Source organism: Mytilus californianus, unplaced genomic scaffold (genome assembly GCF_021869535.1).
Source record: "Mytilus californianus isolate M0D057914Y unplaced genomic scaffold, xbMytCali1.0.p SCAF_13, whole genome shotgun sequence".
NCBI classification, from domain to species: Eukaryota; Metazoa; Mollusca; class Bivalvia; order Mytilida; family Mytilidae; genus Mytilus; species Mytilus californianus.
Window position 1 is genome coordinate 21,558,379 of NW_026262615.1, and position 19,247 is coordinate 21,577,625.

The 19,247-nt window shown below is 32.0% G+C and overlaps 1 protein-coding gene across 8 annotated transcripts in view; it reads left to right on the forward strand.

Moving 5' to 3' along the window:
• LOC127723363 (protein argonaute-2-like) overlaps positions 1–19,247 on the forward strand; it is a 49,932-nt gene that overhangs the window by 7,347 nt on the left and 23,338 nt on the right. For 3 of the 8 annotated variants that reach the window (XM_052229937.1, XM_052229936.1, XM_052229942.1), the window contains 11 exons: positions 692–896; positions 2,825–2,945; positions 4,724–4,905; positions 6,238–6,374; positions 6,980–7,123; positions 10,400–10,487; positions 11,142–11,225; positions 11,956–12,019; positions 12,428–12,499; positions 14,570–14,617; positions 16,432–16,554. In XM_052229937.1, the coding sequence (XP_052085897.1) occupies positions 692–896; positions 2,825–2,945; positions 4,724–4,905; positions 6,238–6,374; positions 6,980–7,123; positions 10,400–10,487; positions 11,142–11,225; positions 11,956–12,019; positions 12,428–12,499; positions 14,570–14,617; positions 16,432–16,554 (1,268 nt within the window). Of the gene's footprint in view, positions 1–691; positions 897–2,824; positions 2,946–4,486; positions 4,662–4,723; positions 4,906–6,237; positions 6,375–6,979; positions 7,124–10,399; positions 10,488–11,141; positions 11,226–11,825; positions 11,855–11,955; positions 12,020–12,427; positions 12,500–14,569; positions 14,618–16,431; positions 16,555–16,939; positions 17,063–19,247 lie in introns of those variants that run through there. The other 5 variants (XM_052229938.1, XM_052229939.1, XM_052229940.1 and 2 more) reach the window with 5 other exon arrangements.

Below are 19,247 nucleotides of genomic sequence, written 5' to 3' on the forward strand. Positions count from 1 at the left end.
TTATGTATTAAGTTACTGCGCAAGTTTCAAGAATTCCCAAGTGCCCACTGAAAATAATTTTTTTTATGGCGCATTTAACTGATAACAAACATATGTTACTACAGATTAAGAGAAAGTATCCATTATAACACATGTATGTTATTTTGCTCTAATAACTTATTCAAGTTACACCCTTGACTGCTAATTTAAAAAGCACCTGAAGTTTTATATTTACCCCGTTGACACATTTTTTGTTCTGAGTGATGCCCCCTGAAGTCTCAAAATGATAAAGCTCATTAAAATTGCTTTGGTTTCTAAATTTTATCATGATTTCTATCTACCATAAAATTCATTTCAAATAGATGTATGTAGGTGCAAGTATACAAGTATGAAAATAAAAATTTAGAAACAATATGGTCTCCTAGTGATGAATTTATCTTGCTATATGGAACCCATTAGATAATACTCCTTACAACATCAGATTCAACATCCATAATGAGGTTAAACTATATCTTTATGTAGCCTGTGTTTTCCTTCACCCTTAGCTCACTGTTTTTCAACTTAAATGCAGGCTTTTATCATGTTATGTTGACTGGGGAGCATCTGTAATAGTTGTGCCATCTTTTTACCTTTTTTTGACATGACGAACCCATAAGAATGGATAATACATGTAATAGATACACATATGTAAATATTATGTTTGTACTTTCAGTACCACACCAATTACATGAATTACCACCGCCACAGCCAGTAGTTCCAAGGGCAGATTTTATCTCGCCAGCCAGACCCAACCATGGAACAGATGGCAAACCAATCTTACTGCGGGCCAATCACTTCCAGGTCCGCATACCAAAAGGAGTTATCCACCATTATGATATAGCCATTACACCAGATAAATGTCCACGCAGGGTCAATAGGTTAGTAGAAAGAGGAGTGATCCTACAGAATCACAATATTGTGTTTAACATACTTCTGCTCATAACTAGTTCAGAATAGTTCTATGTTTACATATTGTAAGGAAAAGTTTTGCTGCTTGCTACTTGGATTTTACATTATGGGGCAAAGTCTTATATATATGTAGGGCTATGTGCACTGTTTCTCAAAGTCCATTTAATTATTGTCTCGCCTTGACAGAGTCAAAAAGCGAGACATAGGTATGCTGTTTCCGGAGGCTCCGCCCACTTAGTCATGGTCTGAAACTTTGAAAATTTTGCTAAGTTAACATGTATTAGTTTGTGATAAGGTCAGTTCAAGGGGAACAATTAGTGGTAGGCCAATGTTAATTGGTGTTCGGTTGTATAAGCATTAGCACATCTCATTTCCATGGAGAATATTTGGCCCGCCCCCTCAGTCATGGTCTATTTACTTTGGAACTTTTGCTTAGTTTACATGTATTAGTTTGTGATTAGATCAGTTTAAGATGAACTGCTAATGTTAAGTCAATGATATTTGGTATGCAAATTTATTGGCATTTGCGAGTATTGTTTCCATGGAGATTATATAGCCCCACCCCTGATCATGGTTCATTGACTTTGAAACTTTTACATAGTTTACAAGTTAATGTTTGTGTTTAGGTTTGTTTAAAGGGAACGACTTATAATAAGTCAATGGTATTTGGTATGCAGATGTATTAGCATTGGCACATCTCATTCCATGGAGATTGTTTAGCCATGTACCTTCATCGAATTTGAATATTTGCATAACTTACATGTTAAAGTATTGCTATTTTAATTTCAACATTTGCATTATCAAAATTACAAAAAGGCGAGACATATCTCTGTGATAACAGTTTATATGGGATAATTTTGTTAGGATACTAATTGAGTCTTGTCATTTCTGTTATTACTTCTGTCTTCTGTAAAATTTTAACCAAAAAATCTCCAGCAACTGTGTTTTTTCTTGTTGGATAAAGACAAAATTGTTATTTTCAGCATTGGCAAAATTCAGCCTGATATGCCTGTTTTGTTTGAATTTGATTTGGAAGATATTTAAGTCATGTGTGTTTTGAAGGTAGATGTCACAGTTGTTATGTGGTATTTTATTTTTGTTGTGTGTGTTAATGTTAGATGTTGACTTGATCCTGTTTGGGTGTCCAGATTTGTAAATATTATTTTCATTAGATAATAATCTATTTTTATTAAAGGATATATTTCATTACATTACATTGTGTAGATAAAGTTGTTGACATTGATAGATAAGTTGCAGATAAGATATTAGTTTGTGACAAATGAAAGACAAAATATTGGTGACTATTAATTATATTTGATTACAATTTAAAAACATCATATCTGATTTTAGTGAACAATTTTTTAGTGGTGAAATCATATCTAATTTTAGATTTGCATTACTGGTTCATGGAAACAAGTTTGAGTTATTTCCTTTTGAACAGAAATTGTTTTAATTAATAAGTCTTTCATCAAAAATTGAATTTTTGGGGTTCTTTGATAAGCTGATTCTAACAATGTACTTAGATTTTGGATATTGGACCACAAATTTTTCAGTTCTTTGACCACATTTATTTTGTGTCACAAATCTATGCTGTATCAAATGTTCAATCACAATCCAAATTCAGAGCTGTTTTAAGCTTAAATGTTGTGTCCATACTTGCTCAACTGTTCAGGGTTCGACCTCTGCAGGAATCCGGTTTGCTGTCACTCCGACAGCCACTTGTCTGTAATTGACACTGCTTTGATTTTAATTGCTAGCTGATGCTAAAAGTAGTTTATTTCACAAGAAAATTTAAGACTATAGTTGTTTTACTTGTAAAAAATATCTAGTATATTTGTTGATCAGATCATCATTGAAAAAATAACCCATAGATTCATATTCATCATTGTTTTTACAGAGAGATTGTAGAAACTATGGTTACGGCCTACAGTCAGAAGATATTTAATGGACAGAAACCAGTGTTTGATGGTAGAAAGAATCTGTATAGCAGGGACCCACTTCCTATAGGCAGAGATAGGGTATGTTACTTGACATTAGTAGTCTTTACAAGTTTTAAATACATTGTCAGTCTTTAGGCTCAACCACAGGCCCACCAGCCCAGGCTTGTAAAAATGCTGTTGGGGCTGTAAAAATCATCTCTACAGGCCAATAGATTCAAAAGTTTATCATAAAGATTGCATTATAATCTCATTTTGAAAGTCCATCTTGTATAGCATGTATAGTTTTTGTTTCTAATCCAGTTTCTAGTTGGTACAAGGTATCGGTCAAAAATTAATCAAGATGTTCACAATGATTTCATTACAGTATATGTGTTTATATTGGATATTTAACTTAAAAAACCTTCCAAGGAGTATTGAATAACCTGGCAACCTATAAAATTATGTCATACCCAGTAGAAAAACTGGCTTTCTCAAGATGAAAAAGTTGAAATGAGTTCATAAATAAACACCTTCAATGTTCTAAATAAGATACAGTACACTCAACTGATTTTAGCAATAAGAAAAACAACATGAATATAAATCGTTCTGAATATGTACAACTTGCATCAAGAAATTAGAAAATTGCAAAAATGAATAAATATCTGCAAAGTCAGCTAGAAAGGGGAAATAGAGTATTCACAAAAAAATAGTTGTTTACAGTATGCGTCCGAAAAAAAACACACTCTTATGGAAAGGTATTTTGTTACAAGAGTTAAAAGGGTTGAGGATATTATATATATGATCATGATGTTAGGTATGTTTTATTTTTATGGGGTCTTATTTGATACTTATGAACTTTTTGTATTTGTATGTCATTTCATCACATAATTCATTTACTATCTTTAAATAAAATTTTGGATGAAAATTTTTTGTTTATCAGCTCAGACGTAATTTTGTCATGTGACCGTGACGTCAACGTTTTTTTCATGATTTACTCCTTAAAAATGGAATTTAGAATTAAATTATAAGGAATAACTGTAATATTTTTTCTGTCTATTTGAAATAACCTCATAAATGCAGTGCACACTTTTAAACAAACTGCTACGTGGGTTATTCAGTGTGCACCACATTTTTTATGTTATTTCTTCAGACAGAAAAAATATTACAGTCATTCCTTTAATAACGGGATACACATGATGATCACATCTTACATCTTACAAAGTGGATATAATGGACTATTTTCATTTTACCGACTTTTGGCTCAGGAGCATATAATTTTTTTTTTAATCAAGCTTGTACCGATTGCAAGCTTGATTTTACTTCTTTTAGTTGCTCTTACTTGACCCCGTACCAGATCGTTCTCCCACAGAGTAGGTAACCTGTTGAAAAGTTATATACCCCAGAGTCAAAGTCAGTAACATGAAAATAGTCTATTTGCAATAATGTGACATTAGGAATCTTAAGCAGTCTTCAAAATAAGCTCTGATATTTACAATGTAGGCCAAAACCTACAATATGTTTATGCTTATATTTGAATATTTAATGAAAATGGTAATTTCTGGGTGTCTGGGTCACTTGTAAATTTTCTGGACTACAGCAGCCCACTGACACTAGTATGTCTAATACACTACAGGTTGAATTAGAAGTCACTCTGCCCGGTGAGGGCAAAGATAGGGTTTTCAAAGTGGCAATAAAGTGGGTTGCCCAAGTCAGCCTGTTTTCCCTTGAGGAAGCTATGGACGGGCATGCCCGACAGATTCCATTTGAAGCCATTCAAGCTTTGGATGTGGTCATGCGCCATTTACCGAGCATGAAGTAAGTAATTGTTGATGTTGTAGAGGTCAATCATTGTGTCGTTTGTCTTGTCTATGTCACAGGTGGAACTGGAGGTCACTTTGCCAGGCGAAGGAAAAGATCGTGTATTCAAGGTAGCAATTAAATGGTGTGCTCAGGTTAGCTTGTTTGCTCTTGAGGAAGCCCTCGAAGGACGTGTACGACCAATACCCACTGATGTTACCAATGCCCTTGATGTCATAATGCGCCACTTACCTAGTCTGACGTAAGTTAGAGCTGTCTGCAGGGATATAAATGATACAATAAGAGTTAACGTTTTATAGATAATTCAGTATGTTGGTAGGTAGACATAGTTCCAACATATACACATGTACCCTGATTGCTGTTGTTAAGCATGATGTTGTAATTCATCATTCTTTAATCTAATATATATCTAAAAAATGTTTGAATTTTGCTCTTTTAAAAAGTAAACAAAAACATGTAGAGTAACTTTTTTGTCTACATGGTAATTGAGTTGATACAGATGATTCACTCTGACATATCTCTGTGTATTTAATAGATGTTACATGCTGGGGTCATAAATCAGAGTGTTTATGTCACTAGTACTGTGTCACCAGCAATCACCCATCGAGGATGAACTTCTCAGATTAACTTTTTTGTGCACTGACTGAATGGGACAAATTATTGTTAAAACTGGACTCTTTAAATTGCTTTGAAAGTTCTACACAAACCCTGACAATGAATATTAACCTAAATACTGTGAATTCAGAAAGTTTTAGGATGTTTTTATTTTTGCAAAAATTGAGATCCATTGTAGGTTTCGCAAAATAAAAACTTGCATTTTAGATTTTTAAAGTATTGTTTATATGCAGCATTTCCTAATATCACAATTAATCTCACATTTGTCTCTATTTTTCAATTCTAAATTTACAGTAAATATACTTAAAGTTTTCATGACAATGGAAGCTTAAGAATTAGATACAAAAGTTTGGATGTGAGAATTTTTTTTTAGAAAACAAGTATGCCAGAAAGCATAGAACAGAAAAGAGCAATCATAAGATATTTCATTCTTTTACTGTTTTATGATAAATCATCTCCATATAGAAATTTCAATATGAAAATAAGAGATGTGGTATGATTGCCAATGAGACAACTCTCCACCAATTGACATAAAAGTTAACAACTATAGGTCACTGTACGGCCTTCAACAATTTGCAAAACCCATACCGCTTAGTCAGCAAGCATTTTTTTGCCCCCGCCGCTAGGCCAAGGAGGCATTAATGTTACCCTTGACTGTCCGTCCGTCCACCTCAAAAGTATTTTCACATATTATAAGCAAGCTTGAGCGGGGGCATTTGTGTCCTCAGACACATTCTTCTTTGATTTTCTCAGTTTTCTTTCCAATGAGTTGGATTCAATGGGAAACAAAAAAAAATTATTATATGAAGAATTGAAACCAGTAAAGGATGATTAACCGTCTTCACATATAGGTGAACAAATTTTATAAACAAAGATTGAGGCATCATACTTGTTGGTTGTTGGTATGTTTGTACAATCTCGCTTACCAAAATTTAACAATGAAACCTTTTTATTGTAGCTATACCCCAGTTGGTAGATCATTTTTCTCCCCACCAGAAGGTTATGACCATCCCCTGGGTGGTGGGAGAGAGGTGTGGTTTGGTTTCCATCAGAGTGTTAGACCATCACATTGGAAGATGATGCTGAACATTGATGGTATGTTTACACATTTGGTTTTGTAGTTATTTTCAAATTTGTTGTCCTTAAGGTGCAATGAGAAAGTATTAATTCAAGTTTTTATTATATATATGAACTAGTTGAAATGTAACACAAAATAGAGGAAGAATAAAAAAAAAACACAGGGCATGAAGTGTTACCCTTGACCTTCTGTCCGTCCCATTTTTGTTTCCGCACTCTAACTTAAGTTTGCCTCATGCAAATTTTATGAAACTCATACACAATACTAAGAATCACAAGAATTCAGATTTGGGCAGTGAATTGCTTACTGTTCTAGAGTTATGTCCCTTTTTAACTTGGAAAATTGCATAGCTTGAGTGGGGCATTCATGTCTTGAGACACATTCTTCTTTTATTATAACATTTGATTCCTTCACTTAATGGTAGCCCTGGCACAAGATACGTTCCAGTTTTGTTTCCTTTCTAGATATACACATCAAACACCAAAAATTCTGAAGGCAAATAAAATTTCTTTTTCTCCATTTGCCATCTGAGGATGTCCATCACTCTTCTCACAGACATCAGTTTAATCTCAGTGTAAGTGCAAAATATAAGATAATATTATTTTGTAAATTATCTTTCTAGTATCAGCCACAGCTTTTTACAAAGCTCAGCCCGTGATAGAATTCATGTGTGAAGTTTTAGACATAAAGGATGTCCACGAACAAAAACGACCTTTAACTGACTCCCAGAGAGTGAAGTTTACCAAGGAGATAAAAGGTACGTACGGTATGTGCAATTTTATAAATCCTAACCACAACAAATATTTACATGTTTTGGGCCTAGGTGTGTTAAATGGTATTTTTCTTTCATTGGAGATATTAAATAAACAACAATCAATCAAATGGTATTTTTCTTTCATTGGAGATATTAAATAAACAACAATCAATCAATCTTTCCTTGGAGATTGTTTCCGTGAAATGCAGCCTGTTGAATACTTGCATTTAGTTCATGATATGTTATGCTTATTTGATTTTTTAGTTATTTAGATGATGGAAGGCAAAAAAATTGTAATGGTTAACTTGTTATTTGTTTTTGATTTTTCCAGAAACAGTTTATAAATGAACTGACGTTTAAAATAATATTAGAATTTTTTAGTTTTAAAAGATTCCAAATTCAGGAATGCAAAATCTGTAATTTTTACTCAATAATTTAAATTGCTAGGCAGGGATGCAGATTGTATAGTACTGCAAGCCTGAAAATCCAAATCAAGAATAAAAGTCGTTTCGGTCATGTTTTCTCTTGACTAAGTAGAGGCTGTACTTATTTCTTTTGAATTGTTTTATCATCTACCTGATAAATAATATGCAAATTATGATAAAAAAAATTTCAACAATGATTCATGACAATTTTCTTTTTTCTTCTTGTTGCATTTCATTGTGATATATAAAGTCTGAAACATGAACGATTATTGAAACATTTTTTGGTGTCTCAGACAGCTGTGTGTGTTTCCCATTAACTAAAAGTCCTTTAGATATGAAAGTGTTGAATAAATTTAAATGTATTTTACTTTCAAAGTCATATTCTTTTGTAAAATCTATTAAATACTAAATCCCTGCACACTCCCACTGAATTTGTTTGTGATTTACATGTATGGCTTCTTTTAACATTCATGAAGTGTGCCAGAATTATTTATTAACAGTAATTAGTCCTATTAATTAAGGAAAGTGAATATTTTCTTTGGGACAACATAAAAGGGTGTTCAGATTATAGATAAAGAGTATGTAGAATTTATGTAGTGTTTCTGGATCAAGAAAACAATTTAATTGCTAGCTAGAAATTAATAATTTTACAGTATTTTATGGTATCTGTATATAAAATTATTTTATTAGTGACTTAAAGTTTTCGACAGACTGCATAATTTCCTGTTAAACAGCCAGTAAAATTGATTTATAGGTGATTTCAAATAACTGAAATAGGTATTTCGTAATTGCATGAAAAATTGAATGTGACCATGGTGATAAATAAAAAGAAGAGATTCAATTCAAATCTAATAAGTCGATATATATGAAGAAAAGTTTATAGTCCCCTTTAATTATATTGGCATGCTTATATTTGTTGTGGTTTTAGCTTAAGTTATGGATTCATTTATTTATTTATATATAATTTTTTTAATTTTTTTTTTATAGCTATTTTGTAATATTTACAGTTTCAGTTAAAAGTAAAATATTTTTTTATTAAATTCAAAAGGATATTGAAACACATTCAATTTGATTAATTAGTTAAAGATAATGTTTCATAACAAAACTTTTTCATTAGTTTTGTGCAGTGGTTAAAGATAATAGCAACATATATGATTAATATACTGTGTTGAGGTTTCGTTGAATTTGATATGATGTTATAATGTTGTTTGTTCTGTTTAGTAGAAAGCTGTAAAGATTAAAAGAAGGAAGAGACCCTGTCACAGATAAATTTTATTTAAATATAACATTTCATTTTGATTTTAGTTTAGGACTTGTTTGTCACAGGAAAAAAGCAGTCATATATCTAAGATTTGTTTACAATATTTTTAAAATTTTGGATATTGTGAAAAATTTGTTATAGTATTGACAAAAGTGTTGCATTTGGTTTTTTCTTAAACTGGAATATAGTTTGAAACTCAACCTTCGGTTTTCTGCAATACATGTATCTTTATTTGATTGCATGGCTTTTTACAACAACAAAATTATCAATTAGTCAGTTTATCCTTTGTAGAGAGAACGGTTGCTCTCTGCATTTATGTGTTTTTCTGTTCTAGATTTGCCCAGCAAGCCAATTACCTTCTGTTATAAAATCAGTGAAATTTCTTTTATAAACAAAAACAGTAAAATGATAGCTCTGTAAATTTATTTCCAAGTTCAACTTCATTTGCACAAAACACTAGTTGAACCAAATAAAATAGGAGTTCTTGTATTAGACATTTTCAGATCACTTGTTTTGACAATAAAAATGAACTATATTAAAAATATATGAAAGTTGGCTTGTCAGGCATTTTAGATGCAAGTATCTACAACATATTTAAGCCTCTTCAATCCTCAGTACTACTGCTTCATAAGGGCCTATTATCATTTAAATGAATGCCAAGGAGTGAAGAAATAAGATGTTAATGGCATATTCACAAGGTACAGTGAAAATTGCTTGACATGTTCTCCGGAATTCTTAATTGGATGAAGTACGGTAATTATATATTATCCGATATTGATGTGATGATGTGACGGCTATGTATAAGAATACCTATCGTTATTTAACTTTTCTTTGACTACTGTAGGCTTACAATGAAAATACAATACCAACCAGTATTATATTAAATTGGGTCACATATACAACCAGGACTAAGAATATTACAAGTCTTACTTGTCCAAGCTTGTTGCTGTCAAATTTATTTTTAAAAAAATGCTAATCAAGCAGACAAATAATTGAACCGGCAAGTCTGTTTGCACCTTGTCCTTGGAGGGTGCAAATTATTTTGCTGAGAAGATAACTAGTAGTAGGAAAACTTCAATAAAGATCGTCCAATAAAGAGTATTAGGTGACCTAGGTTTACTAGGAATCCAGGCCTATTCCATTATCATCTTCACTACTTTAAGAGGCCATGCATGAAAACGGCAAGTCTTCAGTATACATGATGGCAAGAAACTCAAACACTGCTAGTATTTATGGTACAGGAGTCTAGTCAAGAACTCTCTAGCTCAGTGTTTCTATACTCAACATGCATGAAATATTTGCAACTGGACCTTAAGCAAACAACAATCTATCAAGCTCAGATAAGATACAAGTAGTCGAATTAAGATTTTGCATGAAATATTTGCCACTGGACTTTAAGCAAACAACAATCAATCTGGCTCAGAGTTGATACAATTAGTCCAGTTAAGATTTTGCCTGTCGGCTGAAAAGAATGTTTATGCTTTGTTTTACTTCCTTGACCTCTTTACATGACATGCTACTTTCTCTTTACCACTGCACAGAATTCAGTATTAGAACGGTCATTATAGTAACTTTCTTATTTGTTTCACTGTCACATAACAGGTTTGAAAGTAGAGATAACTCACTGTGGTACCATGAGGAGGAAATACAGAGTGTGTAACGTGACTCGTCGACCAGCACAGACTCAGTCGTAAGTATCTACAATTTGTAAGAATTAGTTATAGGGATCAAATCTGACTAAATATTTACAGTAATGATTATGAAAACAAATGATCTCTGTAACTTTTAAGCTTCTTTATAAACCTTGTTTATGCCATCGCCGCAAGGTGAAGGGGGCATTTAGTGTTACCCTTGACCATGGGTCCTTCCATCTTTCCTTCCTTCTGTCTGTCCCATTTTCTTTTGTTTGAAGCTTAAGTGGGGCATTTGTGTCCTCAGACACATTCTTCTTTTATTTTAATTATCCAATAGACCATAGAGATTGTAAAATGTTGATTTATTAACACTGTTATATTCATGTGACATTTGTGACAAGAGTTGATTTATTGATTCTTTGTATCTATTTTGCTTCTAGGTTATACCATTAAAATTTTGCAAAGCTAGATATATTTAGATGACATTGGCATCAAACTGTTTAAATGAATTTGCAAGTAATATTTGCTCTGGATGTTAGGCACTCACACATCATTCAATCAATAAGATTAAATTACAAATTACAAATGTCAATTTAAAGGATAGGATAGATCCTCATGATCCTGTCACATTGTCATAAAATTCTGAATCTTGTACGTTTAGAATCATATGATAGAATGTACAGTTATGTGTTATCTGGTTTATGTTTCAGATTCCCCTTACAGTTAGAATCAGGCCAAACAGTAGAATGTACAGTAGCTAGATATTTCCTGGAGAGATATAAAATGAAGTTACAGTAAGTTGGAAATTGCATTTCATAATACATAACATTAAAACAGGACTCGCAAAAATATACCGGACAGAACAACACAACTCAACCACTGACACACCAGAAAAACTAGATGTTCACAGAAAGACAGAAACGAACATCACATGTATATTTGCGAATTAGAGTGGGTCATTTGTTTATCTTTGAAGGGATTATGGAGACTTGAAAATTTCTATTTTGGTTGACCATATGTTGTTGTCTTGTGTCTGTTTTATCTTTAAACTAGCACAGTCAAAGAGTAAAGAGTTCAATTTAATAACATTTTTGTCTTTTGGTATACAAGATATCCATGCATTCAAATGTATTTATTATTGTTGTTCTAAACATTGTGTTAATACAAAATTTCCTTTTAAATTAAATTTCTATCTCACCTATATCTTTGTTCCTAATAAAGATTGAATGTACCAGGAACATAATGTAATAAATGTTATTAAAAACAATTAAAACGGACATAAATGGGCTGTTTTCTGCTTTTTGGTTGGGTTGTTGTCTCTTTGACACATTCCCATTTCCATTCTCAATTTTATAATGTAAAAGTTTGTTTTTGACTTATTTGTATATTTACAGGTATCCACATTTACCCTGTCTACAAGTAGGTCGTGTTTTTGACTTATTAATTTGTATATTTACAGGTATCCACATTTACCCTGTCTACATGTAGGTCATGTTTTTGACTTATTAATTTGTATATTTACAGGTATCCACATTTACCCTGTTTACAAGTAGGTCAGGAACAGAAACACACATACTTACCATTAGAAGTGAGTCACTTTATATAAATAGTGTTAATCTGATATATAAAACACCCATTCATTCAAAAATGTGTGTGGTTTTAGTCCCTCAATCAAATGTTTTGTATAGTTGAAACTGAGACCACATATCACAGTTAAACAAAAAGAGGCGACAGATACGAAGGGGATATTCAAAACTCAAGTAGAAGAGAAATTGAGAATGCCATGCCAAAAAACAAAAACAGAAACTGCTGAAAATACATAATGCTATCAACATTTAAATAGCAAGTTTTATTTTTGTGATACCTATACCATGGTTGCAAAAATTCTGAATTTACAGTGATTCATTCCAGTCAAATCATATTTCAAGTTGATGCAGTAGTTTTACTTCCAAAATGTTATTTATTATACCTGCATAGTTAAATGTTTCTTTTACAGGTGTGCAATATAGTGGGAGGACAAAGATGTATAAAGAAATTGACAGATATGCAGACATCGACAATGATCAAGGTTTCTCAAATAAGTTGACATCTATTTCTGAAGCATTTACATGAGGCAGACATTAAACAGTGCACAAGCTGTTAATTTAAGGGGTGTGGGTTAGCAATGCCAGGTGGTAGTTGCCATGGTAACATGGAGGTCCCAGCTAGATTTATAATGGCTTGTGACTAACAAACTTACAACTGGGAATTTCTAAATTTCTTCTGCTGTTTCTTAATTGGATAAAAAATATTGCTGATTCTGTAATTATATAACATCTCTTTGAAATAAAATTACACACTGTTTCATGAAAGATTTTTGTCCAATTCTTTATATTTATGATAAGTTGTAGGAAGGAGAATACTTAATAATATAGAACTTTTGAAACAGCCTTTTCCCATATATAGGATTATTTCTTTAGATGTGTTTTTCAACAGTTACTTTTACATTTGGTGAAATACAAAAAAACAGGGATAGAAATTCACCCTGGTCAAGTAGCCCATGACTATTCATGCTATTCAAATTGAAGTGGGTGAAACAAGAATAGAATTTATTTTATAACTAGGTCATTTTCACATCACAACATACTCTTCCTAATCCAAGCCAATGTGCTTGATGGAATTGATGGGAATACACATCGCTATTCCCGGCTGACCCGAGAATCTGTCCCACTTGAACTTTTGACGTCGTACAACAATCACGTTTCCATTGTGGCGGCAGATATTTTGTATTGTGACGTCAACATTTTACGGGAACCTGTGTGATGTCCAGTAATGGCGGACAAATAGCGATAAGGTGTATAGTTTAACCAGGAATTTAAATGTTCAATGAAGTACAAATTTTCTATAGGCTTGTATGCAGTATTTGACAAAGCCAAGTAATAAAATAGAAAATAAAATATGATTTTTCCACAATCAACACTAATTGGTATCCATGAAAATAAATAAATCCAAAGTACTTGAAATTAATATCTTAAAAGATATGGATATATTGCTCACACTATACATACCTCCCAATGTTTATTGACAAATCTAGAAAGTAGTTTATTTTTATGCTAATAATACTTTTATTTTTGTTGTTATAGCCCCGCTTTAAAAAAGTGGGGGTATACGGTTTTACCTCTGTCAGTCCGTCTGTCCATTTGTCCCATGAATATTATTCCTCGCATCTTTCTCAGGAACTACATCATAAGGATTTCTGAAATTTGGTTTCAGGGTTTATATAATTCGCTATACCATGTATACAGTGTGATACGTTTTCAGATTAATCACTCAACAACTTCCTGGGCGTGCGGGGGTAACATCAGTGAGCAGTAGCTTGCAGTTTCACTTGTTATTTATAAATAATCCCAGTTTGTAAGATTGAACCATGTCTCATGGCAATGCTGAGAATAGATACAACTTACTTGAGCTAAGTACAAGGGTAAAAATAGCTGTTTTGTTTTTTTGTGATAAAATTGCTAAATTTTGTGTTCCTTTGAAGGTAAAATTAGTAGCAAGCCAGTTAAAGTATTAAATTTGAGAATTATCTGTGTGTAAGCTGTGTGGTTTTGCCTCATGTTGCTTTGCAGAAATAGCAGTTAGCTTTGATATGTTAATTTATTTCAGGCTTTTTCGAAACAATTTCAGAGGGATTTGGAAAAATTATTTAAAACAATTTTATGAAAAGTGTAGTGTATATTTTCCTTTTCCAATTGGAATCATCATTCTTTACAAAATTTGTTAATATCTTCCAACCCTTTGATAATTTTTGTCTCCTGAAATATCATTGAGTAAACTTTCAGAACTTTTTAAGAATACTGTTAACACATCACTACTGTGTTCAAATCATGTTTAATTATTAATTTTCGATTAAAGAACAAGTAAAAAACCATGGAGAGAAAGAAATGGAAAAGTATGATTCTTTATTAGGAAAAGTCAGTATTTAAAGCATTTCTCCATCAGTTTGTTAAAAGTAACTGCATTGATATCTTAATCTTACATATCAGAGTTCAAAGGTGACTGTATTTTTACAAGTAATTGTTTGATTAGGTAAGTATAGACAATTTCTAGAAAAAAAAGTATGTAATAGTTTTTTTAAACAAATATTGTTTGTTTTAAGGCCACAGCTAGATCAGCTCCAGACAGAGAAAAAGAAATCAATAACTTGGTAAGTTTAATTTTTTTTCATTTGGCTTTTTAATGAAGGAAAATTGATTACGAAAAAATGAAATTTAAGGGTTTATTTTGCTACAAATCTCTATAATGATATACTATTTTCATAAAGATAAACTGTTTATTAAAGTATAGTTCCTTTGTTCCAACCATTATGATTGATTAATTGATGTTTATTAATGTTTTATTGTTATATCTTTTCTGACAATTATGATACATGTATAATGTTTATCTAAAATGAAAATGTGTATATCAGAAATAATTTTTGACACATTAAGAGAGTAAAGGCTATTAAAGTAAAGATAACACACTGAGCAGTTATTAAAAGGGACACCAGATTCAAGATAAACAAAAGTGACCATGTATCATGTCAAAGTTAAAATATACAGTTTAAATGTGTGATTATTATTGATGTTGTTCAGGAAAATAGCTTCTGACAGATTTATTAGATATACACACTAAAAAAGAGCAAAATGGAACCAGAGATTCAAAAGCTAAACTCATAATTGCTAGCGATGTATTTTCTGTTATACGAATACACCAACAAAGAAAGTATATCATACACACTGAGCTACAAAGGGCTAAAAAGTATATGCCAAAAAATAATTGTTTAACAGTATATATTACTGACAACGGCTAGAATATTGGTATTTGCTACTTCTTTGCCAAGCATAGGCATTTAGGAGGAAGAGCAAAGATTGGTCGGCTTGGAGTACAAATAATGTTTCCGATAGGGTGACATGCCATCCTGCTGACTGTTACCTTGTGAACTAGTATGTTAAAATGATTAAAAATCCAGCTCAGCCTGTTGGTCTAGTAAAAAACAGGGTTCATGTTCATATAGTCATCAACATATTCTCATCCTGAAATGCATGTAATATTTGCCAATGGACATATCACTACAATCCATTCATCCATCCAGTATAGATTTCTGTCCTCATTAAAATTTGTAAAATCTTATGGGGTATATGGCTTTGATACAAAACAACTATGGACATATCAGATGACTAATAACTACTTTAGGTAGTTGTGAGAAAGATGGATTCAACATTGAAGTCATGGCTTTCTTAACATGCTTAATAGGGGCCTTTTACATTTGCATGAGAAATTATCTATTTAAACAAAGTACTGAATGACAGTTAAATGATCTGAACAAGGCTTTAGCACATTCCTGACTTAGGACAGACACAGTGTTTAAATGGGAATAGCTAGTGCCTCTTTTGATACCTAAAAATTGGTATTTGGAAAGACTTGCTATGATGGATGAAAGTGAGATCAACATCATTTACCATGGGAAAATGAATCTAAAAAAAAATCTTTATCAAATGTATAGTTTACATTTTATGCAAAAACAGTATTATCAGTGAGATATTGGTTTGTGTGGCAAGCTTTGCATGTGCTGGTGTTTATATGTAAAAGAGAAAAAATTGTTTCTTAGACCAACAACATCTGTTAAAAGTTCTTTATGTCAATTTCAACTGTTATATCAATTTGAATGATAAATGCTATGATTCAAGACTAATAATTTAAAATAGTTTCACTGGTATATACCTAGTTAAATAGTGACATTTATATATTGTTTAAGAAAAGTTTATTGCTTATGAGGTTGAAAAAAAGTGTAGTGCTTACGAGATTGAAAAAAAAATTTATTGCTTATGTGATTGAAAAAATGATTATTGCTTGAGAGATTGGAAATAAGATCCATAACAAGGTTGAATTATAAATGTTGGTATATCAGCACATGTGATAAGCTTACCATTATTGCCTAGTCATATCATTATCGTCATATCACTATCACCCTATCACCAGGTACAAAAAGCTGACTTCAACAAAGACCCTTACCTACAAACTTTTGGTATCAGTGTTTCCTACCAAATGACTGAGGTCAGAGGGCGTGTGCTGCCCCCGCCAAGAATCGAATATGGAGGCAGGGTATGCCAATATTTATCAATCACTAGAAAATATGGGAATGTGTGTGTTACAATTTACTGTCAAAGCAGTTTTGAGAATGAATAATATGGTTCTTTCCTTCTTTTTTTAATAAATTTACTTAGCTTCATTTAAAGCTCCTTTGTTCCTTCATACAAATTTTTTAACCAGGTAAAAAAAGTCAATACTTTGAAATATTGATTTTATGACAGAAAGGAGAAATGGGTGCTTTGAGGTAAATTATGAACACACACACACTCGTAATCATTATTATTATTTTTGCACATTAATTAACATTAACAACGGTACATCCAGTACTTTGTGTGGCATCTTGTCAGATTTTGTTGTGCTAATTCTTGTATTTTGTGCCCGTCTGTCATTAACCTAGGTCCGAAAGGCAAATTTCAATGCGGATCCTTTCCTGCAAACGTTCGGTGTTCAGATCAACCCAGTGATGGTCGAGGTGCACGGTCGTGTATTAAACCCCCCAAAAATCCAGTATGGGGGAAGGGTAAGAGAAAAACAGGTTTTTCTAAAAATGATGTCCTTGACTTGAAATATTCTTGCAGTTCAAAACAATGAAATTTGGAATTTTTTAACGAAATTGAAAGTAAAAGTATCAGAGTAAAAGAGAGAAAAAATGGTAAATATTTTTGAGATGCACCAAAAGAAAATTTACCCTGGAATTGCTTTAGGGTTTTTTATTTGTATATAAATATTTAATTTGTCAAATGAATGGTGAATGTGATACATTAGAGAAGTTTTGAACTGTAGGAATGATGACTTGCACTCGTACCCTTACACAAACTGCCTAAGTTTATAATGCTGCTAAATTCTTACTTGTATCCATGGTACCATAGCTGTTTCTTGATTGAATAAAGTATCTGCTCCTCAGTGGAAATTAAGATTTGTTATCCTTATAAAATATATCATTATAAAAAAAAAACAAGTGTGATATCTAGAAATTATTGATTTTTTTTTTAAATTGTGTAAAGAAAAAAGATTTTGGAATCAAGAAGACCTTTATTCAGCAAATTTGACCTATTTTATCTTTGCATGTTCAGTGCTTTAATAGTGTAATTGAAAGAAAAATTGTTATATTTAAAAAAGATTCAAATGACCCTTTCTTTTAATTCATAAATATCACAGTTGGCTTTTTTTTTATCAAGATGTGACAGACTAATGTATGTTCTAAAATATGACAACTACAATTCTTTTGAAAATTTATGTTTTTTTTTTGGTAATTTAGGTTGAACAGAATATCAGGAAACAGCTAGCAAAGTGCAATACAAGTCATGGCTGATGTGCACGGCTTTCTTATAAAAACAAAAACAAAAAAAGAAATTAGATTTACAATACTTTGGTTTTCTATAAAAGTGATTTTTTTTCACTGATTGTTTCAATTTTTCTGTGTCCATGTCTCTTTAAGTTGAGGGTCATGAATATCTTATGATTTTATCAAGTTTATTACAAAAACTGTGTTACTCTGTTGTGGTTCCATTTTTTGGGGGTTAAAAGTTTGAAAATTTTGAAGCATTATTTATTTTATAAAAAGTCATTTTGATAAATTTAAAGGTAAAAGATGTCGAACCTACACAGTAATCGAATTTGATACTTTGAATTTAGTGTAATACAGTTTGAATATCTTAATAGGAATACTACTTTGTGATAGTTGAATATGATTTATGTTTGCAATTATTCAAACACAATTCACTGTATTAAAGACCATGAAATAATTGTAGTAGTTACCAAATGTTTTGTATACTTTTATTTCATGTTTTTTATGTATAAGATATCACATTTATTCTTAAGAGTTCAGAGTGAAAAATCTTTTTTAACCAAAAAATTTTCTGAAACTTTTCATTATGATTGATGCCTCCTTTTTATACGACCGCAAAAATTTAAAATTTTTTGGTCGTATATTGGTATGACGTTGGCGTCGTCGTCGTCCGGCGTCGTCTGGCGTCGTCCGAAGACACATTGGTTTTCGCACTCTAACTTTAGTTTAAGTGAATGGATCTCCATGAAATTTTACCATAAGGTTCAATACCACGAAAGGAAGGTTGGGATTGATTTTGGGGGTTATGGTACCAACAGTTAAGGAATTAGGGGCCAAAAAGGGGCCAAAAATAAGCATTTTTGTAACTTCCAGACAATAACTTGTGTGTAAGTGTATGGATCTCTCTGACATTGTACCACAAGGTTCCATATCACATAGGGAAGGCTGTAATCGATTTTGGGGGTAATTGCCTCAAAATTTTAGGAATTAGGGGCCAAAAAAGGGGCAAAAAACAAGCATTTTTCTAGTTTCATGACAATTACTTGTGTGTAAGTGTTTGGATATTTCTTAAATTGTACTACAAGGTTCCATATCACAAAGGGAAAGCTGGAATTGAGTTTGGGGGTAATTGCCCGAAACGTTTAGGAATTGGGGGCCAAAAAGGGGCCAAAAATAAGCATTTTTCTAGTTTCCAGACAATAACTTGTGTTCAAGTGTATGGATCTCTCTGAAATTGTACTGCAAGGTACCATACCACAAAGGGAAGGCTGGGATTGAGTTTGGGGGTGATGAATCATAAGGGGGTTCAAAAAATTTGGGGGGGGGATTTTTTTTTTTTCTTTTTTTTTCTTTTTTTTTCTTTTTTTTTCTTTTAAAATTTTCCATTTTAAGTTGGTTATTTCTGATTTATATTTAA